The 27811-nt window shown below is 37.5% G+C and overlaps 2 protein-coding genes across 2 annotated transcripts in view; one reads left to right on the forward strand and one right to left on the reverse strand.

The window, feature by feature from the left end:
- The window catches only part of LOC107712552 (ADP-ribosylation factor-binding protein GGA1-like), a 26373-nt gene extending 14330 nt beyond the window's left edge, over positions 1–12043 (forward strand). Inside the window, exons 7-17 of the mRNA XM_016517862.1 lie at positions 311–391; positions 2525–2662; positions 2840–2921; positions 3343–3453; positions 3584–3721; positions 5210–5280; positions 6491–6672; positions 8617–8834; positions 9707–9876; positions 9953–10063; positions 10751–12043. Of these exons, the coding sequence (XP_016373348.1) occupies positions 311–391; positions 2525–2662; positions 2840–2921; positions 3343–3453; positions 3584–3721; positions 5210–5280; positions 6491–6672; positions 8617–8834; positions 9707–9876; positions 9953–10063; positions 10751–10861 (1413 nt within the window). The 3' untranslated portion in view covers positions 10862–12043. The remainder of the gene's footprint in view (positions 1–310; positions 392–2524; positions 2663–2839; positions 2922–3342; positions 3454–3583; positions 3722–5209; positions 5281–6490; positions 6673–8616; positions 8835–9706; positions 9877–9952; positions 10064–10750) is intronic.
- A 157-nt stretch (positions 12044–12200) lies between these two features.
- LOC107712551 (probable ATP-dependent RNA helicase DDX17) lies at positions 12201–25134 on the reverse strand. The gene is made up of 14 exons (XM_016517861.1): positions 24763–25134; positions 24626–24694; positions 24283–24439; positions 23890–23986; positions 22967–23100; positions 22796–22861; positions 22502–22643; positions 19989–20149; positions 19651–19823; positions 19383–19493; positions 19213–19274; positions 19065–19124; positions 13499–13732; positions 12201–13306 (listed from the first exon to the last, which is right to left on the reverse strand). Exons 2-14 carry the CDS (start codon positions 24679–24681, stop codon positions 12783–12785), a joined length of 1977 nt encoding a protein of 658 aa, XP_016373347.1. The 5' UTR covers positions 24682–24694; positions 24763–25134; the 3' UTR covers positions 12201–12782.
- Between the last annotated feature and the right edge of the window lie 2677 nt (positions 25135–27811).

A 27811-nucleotide genomic window follows, 5' to 3' on the forward strand; every position in this document is an offset into this window, starting at 1 on the left:
GCAAGCCCTCCGGACGCTCCTTCGTCGAATCCGCCGGCCGCTCCGTTCTCAAGCCCACCGGCCTCTGCTCACTCTAGCCCTCTGGCCGTTCCTCACTCTAGCCCCCGGCCGCCGCTCACTCTAGGCCGCCGCCGCTCACTCCCGTGCGCCGTGTGTGACGCTGTGTTTCGTTGTGAATGCGAAACTACTTTGTTTGGCCTTCCACCCCTTTAAGATGAGTTCAGGTACATAAAGGAGAAATAATTATGACTTCACTTACGTCTGTGCACTCTCTCTTACTGTTTTTTTTTTTTTCTCTTTGATTCAATAGATGTTGTCTCGCCTTCTGAATAGCTCTCACCCTGAGGACCTGCGGGCGGCAAACAAACTCATTAAAGAAATGGTTCAGGAGGTGTGTGTGTGTTAGGGGTGTGAATCGGCACTGGTTTCACGATTCAATTCGATTACGATTATCATGCCAACAATTCGATATCACGATTATCATCAAATTTATTTTGTGCGTTTTTATTAAATTATATAAGCAGGCTACTTTTTAAAATAATTACGTTAAATAATTACTTAATATATTAATAATTAATTATTGTTAAGAATTAAACAAAGTAAATATAGCTTTAAAACAAGCAAATATAAAGTAATAAAGGGGGGAAAAGACAATTACAAGTGATAAACAAAAAGCATTTTCAGTATCTAAGAGTGCTTTAAGCATACGAAAGTTTACAGACAAACATAGTTATGGGTTTTTCTTTTTTCCTCAGCATAATTGCTGTTTGATTATTACTGACGAGTTCATAGACAGTGGCAGCTTTAATAGGCTGCATTCACACTAATGCACAGATCTGTTTCCACATAGCAGATGTTTTGTCCTGTTCTAAAAACATAACTGACTGTGCTTACATCAATTTCGTATCATAAAAGTAGATGCAAGTGCATTTAACCACAGCCGCGATCGAGCTTCAGGACAAACACAAAGCGCACGTGAGTTTCGTGCATCTAATACATACTGCATTCCAAACGGCAGAAATTAAAGCATATCTAAAGTAAAAGACTAAAATAAAAGCGAGTGGAAGTACAAGCAATACGCACGTGTCTCACAGCGCATATTCTGTGCAATGAAGCCAGCCGCGATTCTCTCTAGCGCGCACACGTGCCATATGCGGGAAAAAACCAAGCTCAGATTAAAAAATAGTGGGTGCATTTTTTAATACTCGCGTGACAAGCGCGTATGCGAATGACGTCAGTAGGCTATAACCAACAATTCGATATCACGATTATCATCAAATTTATTTTGTGCGTTTTTATTAAATTATATAAGCAGGCTACTTTTTAAAATAATTACGTTAAATAATTACTTAATATATTAATAATTAATTATTGTTAAGAATTAAACAAAGTAAATATAGCTTTAAAACAAGCAAATATAAAGTAATAAAGGGGGGAAAAGACAATTACAAGTGATAAACAAAAAGCATTTTCAGTATCTAAGAGTGCTTTAAGCATACGAAAGTTTACAGACAAACATAGTTATGGGTTTTTCTTTTTTCCTCAGCATAATTGCTGTTTGATTATTACTGACGAGTTCATAGACAGTGGCAGCTTTAATAGGCTGCATTCACACTAATGCACAGATCTGTTTCCACATAGCAGATGTTTTGTCCTGTTCTAAAAACATAACTGACTGTGCTTACATCAATTTCGTATCATAAAAGTAGATGCAAGTGCATTTAACCACAGCCGCGATCGAGCTTCAGGACAAACACAAAGCGCACGTGAGTTTCGTGCATCTAATACATACTGCATTCCAAACGGCAGAAATTAAAGCATATCTAAAGTAAAAGACTAAAATAAAAGCGAGTGGAAGTACAAGCAATACGCACGTGTCTCACAGCGCATATTCTGTGCAATGAAGCCAGCCGCGATTCTCTCTAGCGCGCACACGTGCCATAAGCCAAGTTCAGATTTAAAAATAGTGAGTGCATTTTTTAATACTCGCGTGATAAGCGCGTATGTGAATGACGTCAATAGGCTATAATCGATTATGGTCTATTACTGCATCAATGCAGAATCGTCCACGTCTGCATCGCGATGCAACTATTAATTTCGACACCCCTAGTGTGTGTGTCTCTGTCTGTCCTAGATATTGGATTAACTCTTAGTGGGTTCTTAGTGTCTATGTAAGGACAAAAAATTGTATTTACACAAAAAGCAAAACAAGTATCTGTCTGAAAAAAAATTACAGGGGTGCACTAGATGACGCAGCGCACAGTTCACCTTTTAGCTGCTCCTTTTAATCCAGCTGTTAGAAGAACAGAACCAGGAAATACAAGTTTTACATTCTTGACATTTAACAGGTTTAACGTCTTTGTAACATCTTTTTTAACGTCTTCTTTGGAGGGGGTTTTGGGAATGGTGAAATTCAAAGCAGCAAAAATATATGCATTAAGTGAGAATAAGTCAGTGAGCTGTACTTTTTTACTGTGTGAGCTCTGACGATCTGCTGTGTGTAATTCATACACTCTGTTTTCAGGATCAGAAGCGTATGGAGAAGGTGTCAAAGAGAGTGAATGCTATTCAGGAAGTAAAGGAGAGTGTTGGGCTTCTCACACAGTTACTGGGAGATTACAGCAAAGAGAGCGGCTCGCATAGCAATGAGGAGCTGATTAAGGTCTCTAACACATATGTTTGCACAACAGCCTGTCACACTCCTGACATGGCAGTAGTGGACTCAGAACTACTACGTCACTCAACACAATCAGAGCATCAAATAGATTTTTCACATAATGCAAGTTGAATATTTATTTTTGTTAAATAATTCTGTATGGTCTTTGTTGTGTCATTGTAGGATCTGTACCAGCGTTGTGAGAAAATGAGACCTACTCTGTTCAGACTAGCGAGTGATACTGAGGACAACGATGAAGCTCTCGGTAAGGCATACAGGCGGAAGGGCAAAACCTGTATATCCACAAATGGTGTTAAATTCACATTTTGCAACATTGACACTTGTATTGACCTGAATTTAATCAATATTGAACTGACTGAATAATTACATTGTTGCCTTTTGTAGAACTGGTTATAGCTGAATTTAACTCAAATTGACTTTACACTGTTATTGATCTGAACTGAACCAACACTGAACTGACTTGAGCTAAATAATGTAATTGTTGTCTTTTAGAGCTGTTTTACAGCAGTATCTGAATTTCCTCTATAGTTGAGTTTCCGTAAATTGATCTCTGGAAGCTTCTTTGACACAGCCTTTATTGTATAAAGCACTATAGAAATAAAGGTGACTTGACTCCAAACTGAATTAGTCAGTTTCTGATGCTTTCTTTATGTGTTTGTCTTCAGCTGAGATCTTACAGGCAAATGACAGCCTAACACAGGTGATAAATCTGTACAGACAGCTGGTGAAAGGTGAGGAGGTGAATGAAGACACCAGCAGCACTACCAGACTCCCAGGTACAGCAAGTGTCTCAGTTTGCTGTAAAATTTATTCTGTGGTTTTTGGCTCATGGGAATTTCTTGTGTAATAGAGTTCCCACTAATGTTGTCTATGTTACTTCTGATTGGATACTCTTGGTGTTCATAGGCCGCAGTACCGCTCTCTTGGATCTCACAGGGCTGGATACCTCTCCTTCGGCTCAGTCTTTCTCTGAATTTCCCTCTAAGACGCCATCTTCTCAAGAGATGGGCATCAGCCTTTTGGATGATGAGCTCATGTCCCTGGGTAAGAAATCTGTGATGACACTTTGCCATGTAATTCTCTTGATATTATAAGAATTGTGAATTGGGGCATGTGAAGGGTTGCATAAAACCCTACAATGTATGACCCAAAAATACTAAATGCATGCAAAAAGGAGGTAAAAATTAGCCATCTTGGTTTCAATTATTTTTATTTTTAGAAAAGGCCTCTTATTTTATAATTTTGTTATTTTTTTGTCAGTGTAATGAAATCATTTAAGAAACCGATACACTGATGCTCTACAATTTCTCAGAAAATAATCACAATTACAGCAGCCTTTGATAACCTAATCTTGAAAAATGTCCATTAAAGCATTATATTTATATTTACTTCCACTGCATCCAAGGTTACTACTTATGATGTGTTTAGCATTGTAGCTGATCACATTCATGTCTGTTGCGCACATGGATGCAGTCAGGGGCATGTACATAAATCCCTGCAGAGAAGAAATTAATTTATCTTTATTCAGCGCAAGCTTACTGGCCTAGTTCTAAACTAGGGGGCTTTTATTTATGCTCCTTCCTAAATACCTCAGTTAAATGCAAATGCAAAGCCCTAGGTGTGGACTTTTCTTCATTTTTAAGATAATAAGACGTTGATTGGCTCAGTTATGCTGACTGGACTAGGACTGGTGAACTCTACACCGTGTGCATAATTATTAGGCATGTTGATATTCTGATCATACATTTTTTTTCCAAGCACATTTTACCAAATCCAAACCACATCAATCTTAATAACTACTATTCATTTTGTATTTAATCATTTATAAGTGATATATAATTGTCCATGAAGGCTGGAAGTAAAAAACTCCTTATAGTCAGGTGTGCAAAATATTTAGGCATGTTTTCTTTTACAGATAATATGAGCCAAAAAAGAGGTTTAACTCAGACTGAAAAGTCAAAAATTATTACGCCATTACTATATGCAGTAGCCTATATGAGAGAGCCCATGATCACTAGATTTTATACAGGTGTTACTATAACGGTTTTGTAAATGGTGATCAGCAACCAAATATTGATAATGTGAAAGTTAATGCCTTTTGCCTTGGTGTGACTTCTCACGTTTTGCAGACAATGCAAAGGCAGAGTACATTAACTTCAAAATGGGGTAAAAATCAAGTTTGAGCTCTCAATTTTTTAATGTAGATAATTTTCATAAGTAAAACATCTAATTGTTAAATTTCCAGTGTCCTACCTATAATTAATTTGGCTGGACAAGTAAAAAACTTTAAAGTCATTTTTCCTCAGTTTCACACTCTAGCGAGTTAAGGTCTTTTGCCTTTGTAGGGCGGTATTGTCTAGATGGCACTGGCTGAGGAAGACAGTCTCAGGCCACTGGCCATTTTTCTTTCAAAAGAAGTGGTTTGGTAAACTGTGTTACAGTAGAAGGTTAACTCTGTAGGAACATTTCAGACTTGTGACCACATACGTGTGTAACTTAATATTATCATGTTTGTTTGTAACTCTGTTTCAGGCTTGACTGAATTAAATTCTAATCTGGCAACTTCTCAATCTGGAGATGCCATGACATGGAATACTTTTCAGGTGAACACGATAATAATCGGTTACATTTATTTGTGTTGTAATCATGGGATGAGTTCAACAGAGTAATCAACAGAGACCATGTTTCAGGGACGTACCAGGATAGTTGACTAGTCATCCACCAAGCAGCTATTTGACTAACTAATCTAGATTAGATTTGTAATTTAATTAACAGTATTTATCGTAGCATGCAGGTCTTATAACGTGCCAATAATCTCACGTCTTTTGACAGACTGTTGGGGCAGAATTTTATTTTCTTTACTTGCATCTCAAATTCAAATAATATTCCATGCTAATTGGTGCTTTAATGCTTGCAACTTGTCATAAATGAGAATGCATACTTTTTGCAGTTTTTTTATTAAATTTGATGATTTATCAAGTTGTGAGTTATAATTTGACAGACCTAGCACAAATACAAATGTAATCTGTTTTTGTTTTGTTTTTCTTGTGCCATGAGTTTTAAGATGGTGTGTCAAATTAAAAACAGGCTTTGTGCCATTCAGGATTTAATTAAAGGAGGATTTACTTTTCGTTTAGTAAAAAATAGGGATGGGCATTTTTTAGTAATATTGGATTTGAATGTTTTATTAAAAATATTCAGTTATTTGTTTATTTAAATTAAGTTAATGAGAGATAATTTTTTGTTGCATTTTATGCCTTTTATTTAGATAGGACAGTAGGCTGACAGGAAGCAAAGTGGTTGAGAGATATGGGGGTGGGATCGGGAAAGGTCCGCGAGCCGGGCAACCGAAGCGCAACAGCGCTACATGAGAGAAGTTTTAAAATAATTAAGATTTTGTCACCATTTCTGTTAGCAGTAAGGCCAGCTGCAGAAAAAAAATAGTAAAATTCTAGTAGTATTTTTACTTGTCAAATATATAATAATAATAAATAATAATTGCAGATCAGACATTCAACTAGTCATGCAAACCCCTAGTTAAAAACTTAAAAATGCATCTTAAGACTCTGCGTTTTTAGTAGAATGGGAAAGGTAGGTTTTGAACAGTGTGTATCAGTGTGAACACCCCATTAGAAAAAAAAATTGTGGTGAACATGACGTGAAATACATGTCTTTCTTAAGATTGACAAGTCGAACACCCACTGACTATTCGATTATGAAAATGTGTAGATTGTCACATCCCTAGTCTGTTAATGACTTGGTTAAATGTCATATGGATCCCTGCTTACCATAACACTTGACCGGTTTTCTTAGTCATCAGAGTCTGTGGATGCAGCTGTTACGCTAGCCCCTGCAGTGCTGTTGCCAGTGGCGAGTGTTACTAAGACGCCTGTTACTGTGCCTGTGACATCCACTAAATCCCTAGATGAGTTAGACCTGTTGGGTAAGACCCTGCTTCAGCAGTCTCTACCCCCAGAAAGTCTTCAAGTCAAATGGTAAATTTCCATTTTTTTTTTTTTGTTCATTAATTTAGCAAAGCATATCAAACATAATTTTTCTTAAAGTGCCCCTATTATGGGTAATAAAAGGTTCATATTTTGGTTTTGGGACTGTCCAACAACCGGTTGATATGCATGCAAGGTCAGAAAACACTTTCATTGTCTTATATGCATTTGTTTTTACCTTACTTGCTCAACGACTCCCAAACGATTCGCTCAACGATTAATTTTTCCAAACCCCTACTTTGCGTGACGCTAATCTACGGTGATTGGTCCGATTGGTCTCATTTCCATTTCATCATGCCTGTAATGCCTGATGAAGCAGGATTTGTGAGCGCAGTGCTGCTTTGTGTACAGCGTTACCAGGGAAACCGCTATTTTACCGCTCCAAAAGCGGCACCTAGTGTCAAAGAATGAATTTGCATTTTCATTCAGACCAAAGCGAAAAGACCCAACAAGTGGGCGAGCAATATGCTAACGTTTCATGTTGACGTCAACATGAAACGGCTTAGGATTCGTTTTAAAAACGACTCGTTTCAATGATTCAGACTCCACTCTGTCTTTTGAGAGACAATGGGCCTCATTTACGAAATGAACGTACGACAGAAAATTGGGCGTACGGTCGTTTCAATGCAAAACTTGGAATTTATCAATATGGACGTGAGCGGTGGCTACGATCAAATCTCACGTCTGGTCTCAGCTCGTGTACGCAAGTTTTTGAGTTACCTGAACTTGCGCGCAGCATAGTAAATACGTGACAGCATTTTGTTCATTTTTATATTCCTGACCGTCAAACGAAGCTCATTAGTCGATCGTTAACCAGTAAGATTAGAATGTTTTTTTGTTTTGTTTTTTGTACAGGGCTTTAGCTTTATATGTGCGAATAGCAGCATAAACAAGACCATGAGGATTCAATCGTCGCATCATGCACCTGCAGCGCTTCTGTGAAAGGAGAAACAGAAATTAAGTCTATAAAAGGAATAAAATAAATAGGAGCACACACAATATATAACAGGCTATAATATAATTAACAGATTAACAAAAGGAAAAAAACACTGTGCAACAAGTATAGGCTACGCTCGTTTTTGTGACACTCTTAATGCATTTTATTTCTTTTCTTTATATCTTTATTTGATTTAATCCATCTGATCGCACAGGCACCTCATGCACACACAAACAAATTAGTTCTATCGTTGCCTGACATTTCAGCCATTCATCATCAAACTAAAATGCAGTCAACCAAAACAAATTTTAAATATTTGTTGTAGAGTGAGGGGAACTAAATAGACTGTATATATTTACCAGTATTTTAATATACATATATATTACATAAATTATTGTAGCCTAATTGTTTGGAATTACAAGGTTAACGGGTGTTTTTGGAGTAAGATCAATTTCTCTTTCATGAGATTACTTCCTCTTTTTGGCCAGGTTTCGTTTCTCCGTGTCGTGTTTTTAGGGGCGTGATATTCAAATGACGATTGTTTTCTGTCGCCACATTTATCAACGTGCGATCATTCGTAGGATGAGATTGGCGGCATACGAATGTTTCATGAATCACACGTGAACTCTGTCGTAAGTTGATTTGTGCGCACGGATTTGCACTCGTTTCTACGTTAGATTGATAAATGAGGCCCAATAACTTTATACACGGTGCACTTTCAGATTTAAAACTTTGCAGGATGTTTTCATTCACTTAGAGCTGTGTTACACACTGCATGAAAGGTAATTTTCAAAAATCCATAATAAGGGCACTTTAAGGCTTTTGGAATGTATAATTGGAAAATGGTTGCTTGTTAATGTTTGCGTGCAAATGTTTATTGTGAAAATACCTGCAAAATAAATGCAAGATTATGGAAAAGTGTGATTAATATTCATGCTTTAAAAATATATATGGCTACATATCAGTGCAACAGATATGCATCGACACTTCTTAAACAGGGACAAACTACAGTCTCAGTCTAAGCCCACACTACGAGACCTTCAGATTAAGTCTGGAACCAACACTGCTACAACCCCCAGCCCTGTGTTGGCCTTCTCCTCTGAGCCAGGCACTCTCCTGAATTCACAGCTCCCAGCAGGCATCACTCCAGCTTCTACCCCTCAGGATGATTTATCATTGGCGAATGTGACTGTGCCCCTGGAGTCTATCAAACCTAGTAAGTCTTTGAGCAAACTTTAAATTGGGCTGGTCATGCTTTTCTATGCAATTACAACAAAAAGTCTTTAAAAAGTATCAAGATGTCTTGAATTTAGTTTCAGAATTTAAGGCTGGAGAAAATGTTATATCTTTATAGTTTGCAAATATCTCACATTTAGGAACAGACAGGATACAGTTCACAGTTAAAGGTGCAGAATATGTAGTGTAGTGACAGTCGTTTCCCCTGCTGCTGCTTGAAGTCTAATGCCATTTATTTTAATGCGTTTTTCTCTAGGTAAAGCCTGCTTTTATTAAGTTCTAAACTTAAAAATACATATTCAAAAATGTTCAAAATCGGTTTTGTAAAGCAGCCTTGTAGATATAAACGATGACTGAGCCACATGATCACTTTTACCTAAAATATGTCTATTCTTGCGCTTTATGGTCTGTTCAATAGAGAAGTAGCAGTGAATCATTGTATCGTTCACTCTATTTTATGCTGATAACTGCTGCAACAAGATTGAGCAATATTATCAAAGTTTACGTTTAAGTCTGTTCCTCATAAAGCTATCATATTACTTTTGAAGTCTTGGAAGATGGCAGTCAAGTTATATGAATCTCTTTTATGGTGCCTTTGTGTTCTTTTTGACGCTTGAAGGCCTCAGTCCCAATGGGGACTAATTGTATGAAAAAGAGTACAGTTTTTAAAGATGTGCTCTTATGTGTTCCATGGAAGAAAGAAAATTAAATGGTTTGGATTTACGTGAGTATGAATAAATATTTAGGTGTCTATACTCTGCAAATTGTGGTGATGTTAATGCTGCTGTTTTGTTGTTTGTTTTAATGTGAGGATGTGTTGTTGACCAAGTTGTTTTTTCCTATCTGTGACAGGTAGCTTGTTACCTGTGACAATCTTTGATAAACACAGCCTTAGAGTTCTGTTCCATTTTGCAAGAGACTCTCCACCAGCCCGGCCAGATGTTTTAGTAGTGATAATTTCAATGTTGTCATCTGCCCCTGTGCCCATCACAAATGTACGATTCCAGGCGGCCGTTCCTAAGGTAACTCTATTTCTCACCCATCCTTAGTGAACCTGTATAGAATTCTGTATTGAGGCTGTATTGTATGTATGTGCAGACTATGAGAGTAAAACTGCAGCCACCATCGGGATCAGATTTACCTGCCTTCAATCCGTTATTGCCCCCTGCCGCCATTACACAGGTCCTGCTTTTAGCCAACCCTCACAAGGTAAATAAACAGACTTATTCAGGAAATATTATGTAGTAGTTGGGCTGCAGTGGTACATACAGTATATAGTAGATGCAGATATAGGGCTTTCAGTACGGTCCTTAAAATGACAAGAGTAAACCAAATGGGGGGAAAATAAATAAATACATTATTAGCAAAAACTAACAAGCCCAAATATACTAGAAATAATAAGACCACCCCCCCTTAAAACTGTCCATATTTATAAGGTACTGTATGAAAAATGAAAAACCAAGGCCAAAGTCATGTTACATTATCAAACTATTTATTATTCACAGTTTCTATGTACACAACAAAATTTGAGGGAAAAAAATAACATTTTGTTTAAATTTTAAATAAAAATGTATATCTGAATCCTCAAGATTTAGTGGTGAAAGACTTGTAACTGTGCCACTGTGTTTTTGAATAATTTCAAGATTATTTTTCACTCTACTGTACCAAACTGTGACTCCAATATGGAGGTATGTACTGAAACATAAATTTTGTGTACTGTTGCAGCCCTATGCAAAAATGTGGTTATAATTTGTCAGTAAAGCTTACTAACTGTGATGGTTATGGTTTGTGGCTTATGTCAGACACGTGTGGCTTTCTTTGTTGCTGATGTGCAGAGATTATCTGATTACACTGCATTTCGTCAAGTTCATACTTTCATTTTCTTTCTTTTTGAAGGAGAAGGTGCGGTTGAGATACAAACTGACATTTGATTTGGGACAAGAATCACACGATGAGAGCGGAGATGTAGAGCAGTTCCCTCCACCAGAGTCCTGGGGAAACCTTTAAAGAACAGACTGATTTACTGCTAGTGGCCCTTCTGCGTCCTTATGGCAGTTCATATCCAGACTGTCAATGGCTCTTGCCTTTGGTCCACATCCTTCTATCTTCTCCATAATGTCTGAATGAGTACTGGGAGGAGGCCTTTAAATGAACTCATTTTTAATTCCAGTTGTTCTCCCTTTTTTCAGCTTTGTTTTGTTTTCTGGTATGTCAGGCCCTTTTTGTATGAAGCTTTAAATGTTTGAAAGTTAGAGACCTGAGTTTTGTGGTCATTTATGACATTATTTCCATGTGTGAATTGAGATACTGGAGTCTCAGTCAACAGTAATGGCATAGAGCAGGTTCAGTTTCTGCACTAATGGTTTCATTTTCATAGTGTTGATTAATAGGTTTTGTTCACTTGCACACATTCTTTATCTTCAGGCTGCATGTGGTTTTAATGGCAACTAAAAAAAATCAATTTCTTAGCAAGAAATACTTCAAATTCAAATGGTCTGTATATTACAAATCATACAGCCCCGCTTGTCATTCATTGTAATTTTTTCATCTTAATTTGCGATTGTCCTAAAATTGCCCCATGTGCACTGTACTGCTCTTGAACATCACGCTGATGTCTTCTTTATATTTACCGTACGTGCCTAATCATATTTTTTTTTTCATGCTAATGTGAATATAGACATTTTGTGTTGATGCTTGTTTTTAATTGGCAGTGTAACAGTTTTCCCCTTTTGTTTTGTCGAGATTGTCTTTTGTTTTTGTGATTCCCTGATGGTTCCACATGTAATCTGGGCTCTCTCAATGCAGTAGTTTAATGAATACTTTCACCTTTACCATTCCTATGTGAGATAATTGAAGAATTCTGTACTCAAGATGATAACACAGGTAATTTAAACAACGGTACTTCGATTACAAGTGGAATCAGGATGCTCCTGCAACGGAATTTCTGTAGACAGGAATTGAAATCACTGTGTTCCAAAATTAAACAATTCTAGTTTGTGTCACTCCTTACAGTTAAAGGTCTGTGATGAAGTCAGTTGCATTCCAATCATTAATGTCCTTCCAACATGAAGTGTAAATATCGGTATTGCTATTATGTACATTTGCCAAAAATTAATACAGAGACTAAACATATGGAGAAGTGAATGTAGTGCAAATATGTATTTAAGGGAAATAAAGTTATTCTTTTTCTCTGGGGTGTTTTCATTTTTTGTTCATTTTTTTTTTAAATCTTTGATTTAACAGCTGAATGAGGTAATAATCTAAGCCATTAATGACAGTGATCTGAATTGAACTCTTTTACTAAAATCTGTAAAACAGTGATTATACAAAAAGAATTGATAATTATTTCCAGGTCCCTTCAAATCAGAGAGGAGGTGGCGTTAATAAATTTGATTCCACTGAGTCTGTTCAGGATCCCAAGGGGTAGCTGTAGCATACTAAGTGGCTAATGGTATGCTAAGGTAAGATGCAGAGAAGTTAGCTTTCTGTAAGTTACCTACAATAAAAAGAAAGATCTCTCCGTCTATGAATCATTCTGCAAGTGTGAGACTGATGCCACTGGAGGGTGGAAAGCAATTAAGCATTTAAAACATCAATAATCAATAAGTACTGACCAACTATTTTATTTGGGAAAATACACCAAAAAAGTCAAGATGACTAAAGATCGTTCCTACCTGGTTTCACTTTAGGGACCAGATTTGATAACCACAGAACTAAAAAGCATTGTATTGGACGACAAGCACGTCGCTCAAGACCCTGGAACACTGGCTTGATTAAATGCAAAGCCATCCTTTTCTACGACAACACAATGGAAAATAAAGAGAGTACACCATGTATTACACAGCTATATTCAAAAGTTCAGACTGGAAGCGGCAGGTTACTATTACAAGAAGAAAAAAAATTGAAAAGGCAGCAAAGCCAATGGATGCTACTTTCTAGGAGGAGGAGGAAGGGGTGGTGGTGGTGAGGCAAAAGGACCCATGAACCCCATGATAGGCTGTGGTGGAGGAGGGAACGGCTGTGCCATGAGTGGATGCGGACCCGGCCCAGGCTGAGGAGGAGTTGGTGGAGGCGCTCCAAACAGACCTTGGGGAGGTCCAGCCTGATCTTGCCCTCCTGCACCCCCACCTGGATGTGAGCCTCCCCCTCTGGAGCCATACTGCCCCCCTCCTCCGCCCCCACAGCTCTGGAATTGGTCACCTCCTCCACTGTTGTAGGGGGGTCCCGAGTTGTAGTTGTTTCGTCCATCCCTGCTGCGGTCTCTGTAAGAAGAAGAGGACATACGGTCGTCACGGCTGCTCCCACCTGACCTTGCATTGCGGCTCATGTTGTTGCTGCGGCTGCCCTTGTTACTTCCAGTTACAGAGAGCATACGGCGATCGCATTCATCCTGGTACATCAGGTTGGGGTTATTTGAGCCGGAGTTGTCACCACGATAGCGCATCCTTCCACCTACAGAAGTAACCAGTGAGAGTCCAGTGCTTAGGCTTGTGATAAGAAATTTTGAAATGTACAAAAAATAAATAAATAAATAAATACCTCCAAAAGATGTCCGACTAGCCTGGAAATGTAGTTTTTCACTCAAAGGACATAATAAAAACTGAAATATGCATGCCCAACTATAGCTCATTTTAAAACTCTCACCTCCACCTCCCCCACGACCTGTGTCCACCAGCTGCAGAAGTTTGAGGTTGATGGCCTGTCTAGCCTCCTCAAGAACCCGGACCAAATCACGAGCCTGCCGAAGGTTCCCAGGGGTGAAGAAGGTATAGGCTGTTCCTTTGTTGGTGCTGCGGGCTGTCCGCCCAATGCGATGAACATAATCCTCCGAAGAGTTTGGATAGTCGTAGTTGATGACAAATTTAATATCCTCCACATCTTCATGGGACCAAGGTTAAGAAATTTATGGAGGAAGAAAAAATTAAAATTAGAAAGTGTGGTAGTAGACAGAAGGAATGGACCATTGCCTAGTTCACTGCGACAGCAACAGTGGAATTATTCAGTCATCTGGGTTTGGGATCTCTTTGGGAGCTCTGAATTGTCTTTTAGTTCTAAAGTTATCCAGTGACATGAATACACTTTAAAATGTCTGAAAGAGTATTTTTGTATGCTGTCTCATCAGCAGTCAGAAATATACAGGTCTTAATTGTATAATAAATAGTGATGCACCAAAAAAAATTTTTTTTTTCTAAAACACGAAACCTGAAGTTTTTATTTAGCCAAAAAACCAAATAGTGTTTAATAATCAATGAATTCATCAAACCGCTTTAATAAGCTAGACTCAAAAACTTAATTGTATATAAACACTCAAATTGCACTTAAGTTAGCAAAATGCCCCTCTCAACATTTTTTCCCCCTTTTTTCAGACGAGCTATGGATATTGAATGACTTTTTCCGAGGTAAAAGTTAGATACTTTGTAACGGCCAATCCAGAATTTATTCACGACATTTATTATCTGAATTTCATTACAAAATCGACAAAATCTGAAAGCTCAGTCTTTGTTTTCGTATCAAAAGTAACAAAGCACAAAGCTTATTGTGAATATTGGATAATAGGCACACTACAAATAATGTTTAAGTAAAGTTTTGTTAATGCGTTAACTGAAAACAGCATAGACTAAGAGATCTTGGTTAATCTATATTGTACACATAGTAGACACCAACAGTCAAAATGCAGCACTGAAGAGGCGCTACTTAAATGTCACTGTTTTGGTCAATGATTTTGGGCCTCCAAAAATATTTTTGTTTGCTAAAATATCAGTGCATCACTATATTAATCATTCAGAAAAAGGTTTGCCTTAAAGTCAACTTAAAGACAGTGTCTCACTGGCCGATTTTTCAGTCAATTTCCAAAGGAGAAACTCTCTGTGATGAAGCATTAAGTCCTTGCTGCGACTTGATGACTAGAAGTCAACTTTAGTCTTGTTCAAAATTATCATTCAGGCGGTGGTTGGAGATGCTTGTGGACATAGCAGTGAGTTTCTGAAGTGCTGACAAACCACAGTCCTGCTAGGATCTGATACAAACTTTTTCCTCAACAGCCACAGCTGTTTAATCCTGCTGCTTAGTTAAGGCTACACAGGAGAATCACTCGCCTCACTTTTTTACTTTGGTTTTTGAACCTTTGTAAGGTTCCAAAGAATGTGGGATTCCTTTCCTACATTTATCACTCTGCTTGCAGTGTGTACACCCCCACTTGTCAGGAAAGTGATCCCTGACACAATTTGACAAACCATACAATTTAGGACGGTGTTCATCAGCAGCAAACCGTACCGAAGTTCACATGAACTATTTCCCGAGTTTGGAAAACACTGTTCACATCATCCAAATGCAACAACAACCTAACAGAAGAGACCAAAATCCATTTTCAGTCGGCTAGTGAGACTCCGCCTTAAGCAGACAGACACTATAGAGTAAAATAAATGACAAAACTTTAGACTTTGTCGACTTGATACTTACCTATTCCATAGATAAACAGCTTATTTAATCTCAAGTATTACATTAACTATCAATACACTAACAATATGATTCAGTTTATATGAAAACTAATTGTGTCAAGCAACACTTGAGGTGGTATTAAAGGGTTAGTTCACCCAAAAATGAAAATTATGTCAATAATTACCCTCTCATGTCATTTCAAACCCGTAAGACCTTCGTTTATCTTCGGAACACAAATTAAAATATTTTTGATGGAATCTGAGAGCTTTCTGACCCTGCATAGACAGCCTTTTGGGTGAACTATCTCTTTAAAGATGAGAATGTCAGGAGTTTGTTAAACAAAGGTGATTTTTCTTTTTTCTGGACACAACATCTTAAAAGTCTGTTTCTCATTACAGTTCAAAAGGGGCTCTAACAACACTGCTATTGACCCTAAAAGAAAACAGTCTCCTTTTAGAAAGTGATAATGATAGATAATATTATTTTAGAAATCTAAATAAAAATGCAATGTGCTAAATATAGTCATATACAGTACAATAATGGTCTAATATAGCATGGCACTTACCACACACGTTTAAACATACTTAAAGGACATTTGCCACACTATGGAAACAGTTCTCATGAACAGGGCAGTGACCAGGGCATGATCAGGTACTTACCCTAGGTTAGGTTACTCTTGGCTGGGATCAGTCCTGGGTCCCGTGGAGCGGCCCAAGAGGAAGAGGTTAATGTGGGCTCACGCGCTGAGCTGCCCCCCCTTCACCCTCGGCCCTGTCCCAGCAACGCCAGGCGGGAGCAGAACCGGCTCTGCCCCAGTTCTCTCTCTCTCGCTGGGTTGCAGGGCCTCCACAAACTGGACCGGACTGTATCCAGCACCCTTAACTTTCTCTCTCCCTCTCTCTCAATCACTCCGTGGCCATTCGGCCCCAGATCTATCTTAGGGGCAGACTTTCCTGGAATCTAACAGAGCTCTGAGGGGCCATAATATCCTTTGAGACTTTTTTTAACGGCCAATCCAGAGTTTGTTTGAGGTAAAAATGTTTTGTTTTTTTTTAAAGTAAGCTTGTTGATGCCACTAGCCCTTAAGACTACAGATAAATATGGGAACAGCTGAGGGAGTCTATCCATAACAAGACCTGTGCTAGTGTCTGATAGAGCTCTGGTTACATGGTAGAGGGAGGCCACTGTGTCAAATTAGCACAGCATGCCTGGGCTGCCAGTTAGGAAGTCAAAAATCCTGAAGGGGAAAAAGAACAATAATAGTGTAAGACCCTCTGGCATAACCCAAACAAAACAAAATAGCAATATCGAATATCTGGGTTAACAACGATCTCATAAAAATATGAATGATTAAAAAAAAAAAAAAGTTCACAAATTAAACAAAATATTTCTGAGGGAAAAAAAAAAATCAATAAAAGTTCTGACCAACTGTATTAGGACCATGACTATTGATTAACATCTTGCTAAATAACTGGACACGTGTACACATTTGTTCAGGAAGAAGACTGGCATTAGGACCCAGGGAAGAGGAGGGAAGGATAGCAGCTCCCCTAGATCCGTGCTAGGGTCAACAGCGAGCCGGTGAGCCCCACGTGCGTGAGGGTTTTTACATCAGTAACAAGAAACAGACAGCACACCTTTAACATCTTTGAAACAGCTTGTGGATGTGGAAACTGACAACGCATCCCTCCAATCAGTCACCGTCAGCCCAGAGTCATTTTTATAATTAAATGTGAACCCGACAATTAATAAATAAAAATGTATATTGCTCAAAACAAGAGAAGGCATGGAAGAAAAGCTAAGAGAGGAAAGGATAGGGTGAAGTGAAGAGAGAGGGGAAAAAAGAAAAAAGAAAAAAAAGTTGCAGAAGGTAAAATTATCCAACCAAATGATCATAAAATGTACTGTACGTGATGTTTTTCCAACTGTAAGTGAAAGAAAGCATTAAAGTCCATACAAAGAGAATGCAAAACAACGGCAAGTAAAATTCAGGTGATTCTTTTAAATTTAAGCACCATGCATTAAAAACTTCTGTTCCTAACGTCTATCCTCTAAACAAAGACTAACTATAAAGTCTGACAAATCTTAAGCCCAAAGTATACTTCACTTGTCCGAATTTTGCACCATATTGTGGACAGTCTATGTGACATAATTTTTGTCCTCAACACAGCCCACTGATGTCCACGAATACTGTGCACACTTGTGCACAGACAACAGCCAATGTACAAGTGATTTGAGTGATTAAAACGAAAGATTCACAAGTGGAAGGCTTGAATGCTCAACTATGCATGAGATGGAGTAGAATGTGGAAAATGAAGTATACCAGAGCATTTAAGCACATGTAATACAGTGTTCTTCTCACTCTGTTCATCAAGCCGGAGCTAAACAAAAGTAAAAGGGGTATTCAAACTGATAGTGATTAAATCACAAGATGTGGGCTGTCTCTGAGTCTATGGGCTGTTGGTTGCTAGTGAGTGTTCCTACTTGACTAATGACTATCCAACTGTATCAGGTGGTGGATCACAGCTAAGTTTTTACAAGGATTCACAGCTCATTTTTATGAAGTTGAGGTCCACTCAACTCTGTTGCATCACCAAAGATCACATTGGTGAAAACTAGTGGTCGACCGATATATCGATAGAAAGACAAACATTACAATACTTTCTAATTTGCCATCAGCATTCAGCAAATACGCATTTATATAATTTAAACAAATCTTTGAATGACTAATGAACATTTAATTTCACAAACCTTGCAAACTTAGTCGGATCCAGTTGTGAAATCTTGTGAAGTGTGCATGTGACCTGCATGATCGCGTGTTCTCTGGGTGACGGTCGGTCCGTGCAAATTGAATGCTGACAGGAGAGTTCAGCTTGACTGGAGACGTGCGATCAACAAACTTTAAACTAAGTTAGAGATTTCAAATTATGCTGCGCTTTATGCATTTGCCCACTGTCATATTCATTTATATCGGCTTTATATCTGCCATCGGCCTCCCTGCTTTCCAAGATATCGGCATCGGTATTCAAAAAACCCATATCGGTCGACCACTAGTGGAAACTACAAACTTTGAAAATGAATGAGCCATTGCAAATAGTTTTCAGTGAAAACACCCCTTCACCTTTTCAAAAGTAGGTTTTAAATTCCCCCAATGTTCTCTTAGACTGAGGAATGGACCATGTTTCATTGATATGTTACTGATACATTGTTCTTCATATATGACGTTGGGGTGCTTAATTGCACTGTCAATATTCATCATAGTACTTTAGTGATCATTTAGGTGTCTGTAACTAACTTATAAACACTGTTTGATTAGTTGATTGCAGGGATGCAAACATATAAGTGGTCAAAGAGGTGAGACAATTACATATCAGAAGACATGTTTCATCTGAAATTTTTGTGAAAGAATAAGTTTCAAACACATTTGAATCAGTTTTTATGATTTTGCGATTCTAGGGTTAAAGCTATGAAAGTCAAACCTTATAGCACAAATCAAGAAAGTGACCAATTTTGATTGCAAAACAACAAACTTCTCCAAAAAGATGAGCAGTTTGCATCCCTGTGTTTGTGGAAATGACATCTGCTTAACCAGTGTCTCTCTCTTTTGGCACAAAAAATTGAGATGTCGTCAACTAAAATTTTAAAACTAAAAATATGTGACTGTATGTATCAATGTTATAGTTGTCAGTGTGTTCTCTATATACTGTCTTAATTATTTAGTGGATACCAAAACAGAAATGGTTCTGATTAAGTATGAAGTATCAGAACATACCCAGACCCCGTGAGGCAACGTCAGTAGCAATCAAAATTGGAGCTTTTCCACTGCGGAACTCTGGAAATACAAGGTGCAACACAATGAGAACAGGCAGGCCAAATTGTGACAGCCTTCTTTAATAAAATATGAAGCTTAAAAACTTTACCTGATAGTACCCAGTCTCTCTCTGGTTGGCTCTTGTCACCATGAATACACATTGCAGGCCACCTGGATAAAGACACAACATACATTACATCAGCATTTTATCTGATTTTTATAAAAAAAACTTTTTTTTATTTTTTTTTTTATATGAGGGATTATAAAGATCTGTCTCACCCATCTCTTCGCATCCTCCGAGTAAGTTCATCACAACGTTTCTTTGTCTCGACAAAGATGATGGTTTTGTTCTCCTTTTCAGCCATGATTTCCTCCATCAGCTGAATCAGCCTTAAAGCACAAAAACATTTCTTTGAAATATTTTCATCTTGATTTGTACAGGCAAACAGGAAATTAAACCAATACAAATCACAATACCTGAATAAATTAAATCTCAAAATGTCATATCCAATACTTTATTAGAGACATGACTGGTAAATCAGCTTACTTGTTGTCTTTCTCATTCTCCATGCAGACATCCACTATCTGCAGGATGTTGTGGTTTGCGCTCAATTCTAGAGCTCCTATATTGATTTGGACATAGTCATGGAGGAAATCTTCAGCCAGCTGACGAACTTCTTTAGGCCAGGTAGCACTCCACATGAGTGTCTGTCTGTCAGGCTGAAGGAAACAGGAATAGCAGAAAACTAAATGCAAAATGTGTGTTTACATAATATTTGTGTGTGCACAGTGTATATATATATATATATATATATATATTGATTATGGGCAGCAAGAACGTGTATTTAAATTTAACATTCATGAACTGTCTAATACTGTACTTACTCTAATTTGGTCAACAATTTTGCGGATTTGAGGTTCAAATCCCATGTCCAACATACGATCAGCCTCATCCAGCACCAAGTAGGTGCAACGGCGCAAGTTGGTTTTTCCTGCCTCCAGGAAATCGATTAGACGGCCAGGTGTGGCAATGCAGGTTTCAACACCTTTAGGAAGTCAAACAATGTTTATTTAAAGAAAAGCTCTTAAGTGTTGCTGGTCAATTAATCCGAAAATGATCACAGTTCCTATTACACTTGTTCATAAAGAGGGTTGAGAACCACAGCTCTATCCACCTTCTTCCTAGATCCCATGACACTTTGCACGATTTATGGGAGTAACTTCCATTAAAATGTTGACAATCAGCAACTGCCAATGAACTTGTTTAAAGGTTTGTTTTATGAATCTAACAACAGACTTAGAATTTCCAAAATATAATTTTCTAAAGCAGGGGTATAATGAGGTGATGTTATTCTCCTCAGCCCTTTATCATTAAACATAAAAAAACGAAAAGCAGACCAAGACTAACCCCAAAAGCTCAAATTAGTCTTTCTACAGCAACATTACAGATGTCTTAAATATTATTGTAGTAATATATTTAAGTCTATATTTAGTGCATTCCAGTAAATTATTCATGGAATATAATTTATTAAATTGGGAGAGCAGACCGAGCAGAACTTTATTTTCTAGAAGGATAAAAAAAAGAAAATGTACAGCTCATTTGGTCAAACTGACCAGGTGTGCTATTTTTACTGGCAAAGGCTTCAAGTAAGTACATTTAGTCTCCGTCCACATGGAGACGCGTTTAGCTGTATAAGCATACATTTTGTATCGTATAGGCGTTTCGTCCACACGGATCCAGCGTTTTGGGAGAGTGAAACCGACATTTTTTGAAACCGGGTCCCAGAGTGGATAAATCTGAAAACACCACCCTTGCGTTTTCGTGTGGACAGCGAATCCGTATATATTTTCTGAAACGATGACGTCATCAGCCCATGTCTCGCCCCTATAGACACCGCTACATCACATAACAGCAACAAAAACATGAGCAAACACTGAACAATTGTGTTTTTATTAACTAACATTAAAGGAACACTACACTATTTTTGAAAATAGGCTCATTTTCCAACTGCCCTAGAGTTAAACAGTTGAGTTTTACCGTTTTCGAATCCATTCAGCCGATCTCCAGGTCTGGCGGTAGCACTTTTAGCTGTAGCTTAGCATAGATCATTGAATCTGATTAGACCGTTAGCATCTCACTCAAAAATGACCAAAGAGTTTCTATATTTTTCACCCTGAGAGCCACAAATAAAGAGAAAAGGTCTCCCCCTGGGTATCTTTTCTTCACTTCAAGTCCTCAAATGAGCTAACTTCACTTTATCATGACAGCTTCCTACCGGAGGACGTTCACCTCCTCAGTGGCCTTCAAGAAACAAAAAGCCACTGCAAAGGCTGGTATTGATCCAGCATTATTTGTTAATTATAATTATCAAAGAGCAATATTCAGTTGTCAGTGTTGTTGTTGTTTTTTTTTCTTGAGTGTCTCACTATAGTTCCCACAGTAAATGCACAAACTTGTTTACCTTCAATGGAATGCAAGTTGCTTTGGATAAACATCAAATGTATAGTGTTGTCATAAATAAATCATTACACTTAAACATATGTTGCAACAGTACATACAACATCTCCAACCTGTTCTGTTATTTCCTATTTATAATACTTCTTGTTGCATTGCATTGCTATTCTTGTTTTGACAACTGTATCTCTGTCGTAGTTTCATGTGGACGCAGATATTTCTTGAGACGAGGGGGAAAAAAAGATTGGATAGGGAAAGCTCTGGCTTCGTGTGGATGTAGCCTTATAGTCTTCATTCAAGTTCATTTATAATAAAATAAAAATTGTTCTCAGAATAATCATGATCATAATTGTGAGCAAAATAACCTTCATTATCATTTGTGACCCTGGACCACAAAACCAGTCAGAAGTAGCATGGTTATATTTGTAGCAATAGCCAATAAAACATGGTATGGGTCAAAATTGTTGATTTTTCTTTTATGCCAAAAATCATTAGGATATTAAGTAAAGATCATGTTCCATGAAGATATTTTGTAAATTTCCTACCGTAAATATATCAAAACTTAATTCTTGATTAGTAATATCCATTGCTAAGGACTTCATTTGGACAATTTTAAAGGTGATTTTCTCAATATTTAGATTTTTTTTGCACCCTCAGATTCCAGATTTTCAAATAGTTGTATCTCAGCCAAATATTGTCCTAACAAATCATATATCAATGGAAAGCTTATTTATTCAGCTTTCAGATTATGTATAAATCTCAGTTTAAAAAAATTTACCCTTAAGACTTTTTTTGTTTTTGAGGTTTTGTGTTCCAGGGTCACATTTCATCCATTATCATGCAGCCATAAAAGATGATCATATCAGTATGCATTAACAACAGGTCTACTGTATTAAAAAAATAAAATAAATAACTTTTTGTAGATGTGGGTTAGTTCCCATACCTCTTTCTAAATCTCTGATCTGTGGACCCTTAGGGGCTCCTCCATACACACAGGTACTCTTGATCCGAGATGATTTGCCATAGGCATAAGCCACTTGCTGCACCTGCTGGGCTAATTCACGCGTCGGTGCCAACACAAGACACTAAACAGAACAGAGAGCAGGAAAAAATAGCGTAATTGAAGAATGTGCTAACAAAGCATTCTGGTCTGACAGTAAATAAAAAAATAATTGTACATTGTTCCGGTTCTTAATTAGTGTCTAATTACTGAGGTAAAAGTTGTATGGCAACTTACAATGGGCCCATCCCCTCTCTCCAGGTAGGGCTGATGGTTAATATGCACAATGGCAGGCAACAGATACTGTTGAGGATATTGAAATGAGTAAGCATGAGACATGAGGCTTGGGATGCATACTTGAGTATGTGAATTTTCTATGGCTGTAGGTTGTAGATGTGGGTCTCTTACAGCCAGTGTTTTTCCGGAGCCGGTCTGAGCGATGCCCACCATGTCCCTGCCACTGAGAGCTAAAGGAAAACCTTGAGCCTGGATAGCAGTGGGCTCCTTAAAGTTCTGCTGCAGCAGCACATCCATCACATATTCTTAAACACAGAAACATCACTTCAATATTCTTATATGCGTTCACTGTTCACAAGACCAGATTATTTCTTATAGATATTTTTAACATCAACTTTAGCCTATGACAGAACAAAATTACAAAGTAATTTAGTTGTGGGAATAAAGGACCACAAATAATGGGGGAAAAAAACAGTAGTTATAGTTCAAGAAGTACTTTATTTCAAGTTCAAACATAGATTTATATGGTGCATTAGAAATAAAGTGTATTGAAGTGTGGTGTATTTGAAAGACTAGTGTAACCATCTTTTCCCTGACCAAGTTCCTTCCTCTCTTTTCCTATTACCAAAGAATAAAAATATGACACTAGTGGACTGTTTGAAAATTAGCTGTAGGTGGCAGTATGATTTTTACTGGCAGAAAATACAAGACGACGATGATATTTTATTAATGAGTGTGTTTCCATTACCAGACAAAGAAAAAAAAATTCAACACTCACTGAAAAGAAAAAAATCGGGCATGCAAACGTTTGTCCGATGTGTTGTAATGGTCTGGGTGTTTGTCCCTTTAAGACCTGATTCGGGGTTTCCTCTGCCCGTGCACTCGTGTGTATATGCTGGGAAAAACATATTGTACTATCTATTGTTTTGTTGCACCTTCCTTTAACACCAATACATTCATTGATGGTGACCTGCATCATGTGTTTCTTTCTTCCATAACGCACAAAGGTTACAGTGTGCATGGATATTGTTGAACAGATTCCCTTCAAAATCAATTTTTTTAAAAACAGTGATTCACATGTGAATTAAACTTACGAGGAAACTGAGCTTGATGGAAGTTGGTGACAGGCTTTGGACAGCCGGAGCCTCTGACAGTGATCTCTCTTTTCCGGCGATATTCTTCTACATCATACTATTCAATATACAAGTATAAATAAAAATCAAGGCAAAACTGTAGAAAGTTTACTAAAATGATTTACCAAAATAACAGTGTTATTGCTTTTTAAGCCATTACAAGCATATATATATATATATATATATATATAGATAGATAGATAGATATAGTAGTCAACATTTGATGTGGATCAAAACCTTTCATCAAAGTTGTCCTAAAACCAAAATGCCTTCTTGTCTTAGGACAACTTTGACGAACTTTTCTGATCCACTTCAAATGTTGACTACTGTATATATAATTATGCTATTTATTACCTGACTCATGTGATGAACCTCTGGGTGTTCACTGTAGAAGTTCTTCTCAAACTTGGGCAGCTGGTCCAGGTCCCATTTCTTCTTCCTCAGCCGATCTCCTGGATTTCCAAACTTTTTGGGTGGAGGTGGGGCAACTCGACTGGATCCAAAGCGAGGCCTGTTAAAGATTCAAGTCCTTACTTTGAATCCTGCCAGTGATAAACATTGTTTGCCAGGAGTGTATGGACAAGTAGCGAAATCTGTTACTGTGACCAAATAGCCTAATGAATTGCCTAATATCTCATCTCCATATAAACTGATATACACATAAATAAACAAACATAAATTAAATATAAAGGCCCACCCTCTGTCTCGTCCTCGATCTCTGTCTCGGTCTCCATATGAGGAACTTCCTCTCATCTCCTTTACCTTGCTGTAAAGTAAAACTCCGGCAGAATAATCAGTTTTCTCCAGAACAAAACGGAGTAACGCTGGTCCTACCTGGTTTGTGGAAATGTGTATTTGTGAAATCGGTCAAGAAGTAGTATGTTCAATGAGAATGTTTTCGACAAAGTTGGGCTGTAGTTTCTGCATGCAAATCCTTACAGCATGACTTCTACAAACAAACTCGCGAAAAAGCGCCAGCTTTGTGTTAGAAAATCAACACCTTCGTGCGTTCTCGGTTTTGTAAAATGTCGTCAACAACCTGCCAATTGGGCCCGCCCCGTTTAATTACGTAGCATTTTCTACGTAGGGCTCTATTGAGAGTACAGAAATAACGCAACGAAAACCGCCTAGTGTGGTGATGAATTCACTTGAAGTCGTAAAAACCGGAGGTTGAACTCAAAACATTGATGAACCTAACGGATTGTAATCTCTCAATGAGCCTCTGTTAAAACTAACTGCGTACTAGATGACTGGATGAGTCTGTGCATAACAACGTTGTAGTTTAAATGCATATATAACAATTGCAAAACTGTTTTATAGCATTCACTGCAAAAGATAAGACTGTGCTAGAATCTTTCTCCTATAACCACAAATGATTGTTATTGGTGATCAGTCAACAGCGCAGAGAAAAGTAACTGTTACCAGATGAGAGCGACGTTACCTTTATGTTTTGCAAACAACGTTCGTCCGCTCACCTGCTACAAAGAGGCACAAAATATATTTCTACCTAAATCATTGACATAGACTGTATTAGATTAATCTAGTTTTAATCAACGAAATTAAAACACAGCTATGCAATGTTATTTGGTCCTACAAGAGAAATACAAGAGACTATTGATGGGAGAAACAAACCTTTTCAAAGCTTCGAATCAATTGAATTGCTTCGCAAAATGATTCACTGTTTCGAAGCGCTCGAAACACCACACGCTGGTGATATGGTGACGCCTGCTGGTCAAAACTGTGTAAATGCAACAAAAACTCAGGCTAAAGCATGCATAAAAACTGCTTTTTACAAACCCAATGCAAATGCTTTCTTGAAAGTGTAATATATTAAATGCAATCAAAATAATGAAATACCATTAAATATGAAGTGTCTGTATATGTGTTTTTAAAATAATTATTATTAATTTGCAGGGCTTGTTTTGTTTGTTTTATGGGGAGTTTTAACAGGCCAGTAAGAGACTACAAATCATCCTTTTAATTACACAAATGTCTCGTTAAAAATGTCTACAAATTGATAAAACTGATCCGAGATCAGAGACGATCAATGGTTCGCCGCTGGGAGGCGAGCTCAATGAACTCGCATGATCCATGGATTCACAGAGATCGACCCCAAAGCCAAACTATTGAAATTTCGAAAAGTTTCGAAACAGTTGTGACTTAACGAAGCCTCGTTTACTGAAATCACGTGACTTTGGCATTTTGATCAATACGCGCTCCGAGAGCCTATGGCTATGGCTCTGCTATGGGATCAGATTCCCGCCAAATGTATTGCAGTCACAGATTTTTAAAAAAATAACAAGCTGAAACCAAAATTTAATAACGCAAGTAAAATTATATTGCACAAAATTAAAAAAACGAAAGTAAAGTTTTCAGAATAGCAAACAATGGTCAAGGATCAAAAAATTATGTGTAAATCAAAAATGTAATAACGCATTAAAAAACATAATAAGCACGAATCAAAACTTTAAACACATTTAAAATCATATTGCAAAAAACTGAAATATTAATGCAAAATTATCCGAATTGCACACAAAATCATGTTTTCCTTGGTTATATTTCTGTTTTTTTGTGCTCTCAGATATTTTCTGCACATATTGTTATTTTTTGTATGCTTGTGCTGTTTTTCCCTTAGCTCTTTATTCCACGTTCTGCGCTTCTTCTTCCAAATGTTGCGGTTAGAGTTTCATGTAAATCAGGGCGGCCTTAAGCCTCATCATTGGTCCACTAGTTCTAGATTGACAGCTCCTCCTCTAGCCAATCAGTCGAAGAGGGACGGTGACGTCACTCCAATGCGCCTCATTTGCTGCTGATGCTCAGTGTTCTGTTTACTTGTACAGGTGAAAATGGACAACTGTCAGCTGGGAAACATCTTTCCATACAGGACACCGTTATATGTGTCTGTCTGTCACTGATGTACACCTACCTGGCGATCCGTAAACGTTAAATGAGTAAATCGGTAAATTAATTTTGAATTAATATAATGTTTTTGCATTGAAAACGATAGTGCTACAGAGTAGACAGTTACAGAGGCCAAGTGGATTTGATATACACAATGATTTATTTACATAGCTACATATGTAATTGCCTAACACTATCATATTAAGGTTTCAAATAGGCTATATAAAGTTTGAACATAATGACAATATGAAAGTAAAACAGCCAGTAGGTTGAGGCAAGTTACTGTCTTTAGAATAGGACATTAAATCATTCATATAAATGGCTGATTGATTCAGTGAGGAATAAAGTGAATCATTCAATACGAAAGGCTGCTGTGTTGTATGTAGAGGACACTGTTCTGCTGTGGTTTTGTTTGGACTCTTTGTAGAAATAGAGCAAAATGAGAAAATAGTTACTATTAATAGTAAACTCACTCAAAATATACTTCTTGTTATATTGATTCAGTTCAATAAACATTTGCAATGGTCCTGATATTAGGAAAACACTCTTCCAATATACTTCTTGTTATATTGATTCAGTTCAATAAACATTTGCAATGGTCCTGATATTAGGAAAACACTCTTCCTCGTGTTTTGCTTAACTGTATGTCATAAAATAAATTATAGTGCCATTCTTTACAAACAACATTTATTTTAAATGCTAAGCCTATAACTCATTTAAAATGAAACTAAAAACTGAACCTTCTGCTGGGCTCACATACCTCTCATTTCCATCAGTGAATCGTTAGACGTGGTGTAACATTTGGTTGATAAACTATTAGCCTATTTATTTTGTAAAGAAGGTTTTGTACTTCTCTCGTATCTGAATATCTACTTAAACAACATCCTTCACATTTGCAAAAAATTTGTTTGGAAAACACCATGGCATTGCGATGCTCGTGCTGACTGGCAAAACCTACACTAAATTGAGTCACCAATAGAGT

The sequence above is a fragment of the Sinocyclocheilus rhinocerous genome, unplaced genomic scaffold, assembly GCF_001515625.1.
Source record: "Sinocyclocheilus rhinocerous isolate Xijiao unplaced genomic scaffold, SAMN03320098_v1.1 scaffold2734, whole genome shotgun sequence".
Classification (NCBI taxonomy): Eukaryota; Metazoa; Chordata; class Actinopteri; order Cypriniformes; family Cyprinidae; genus Sinocyclocheilus; species Sinocyclocheilus rhinocerous.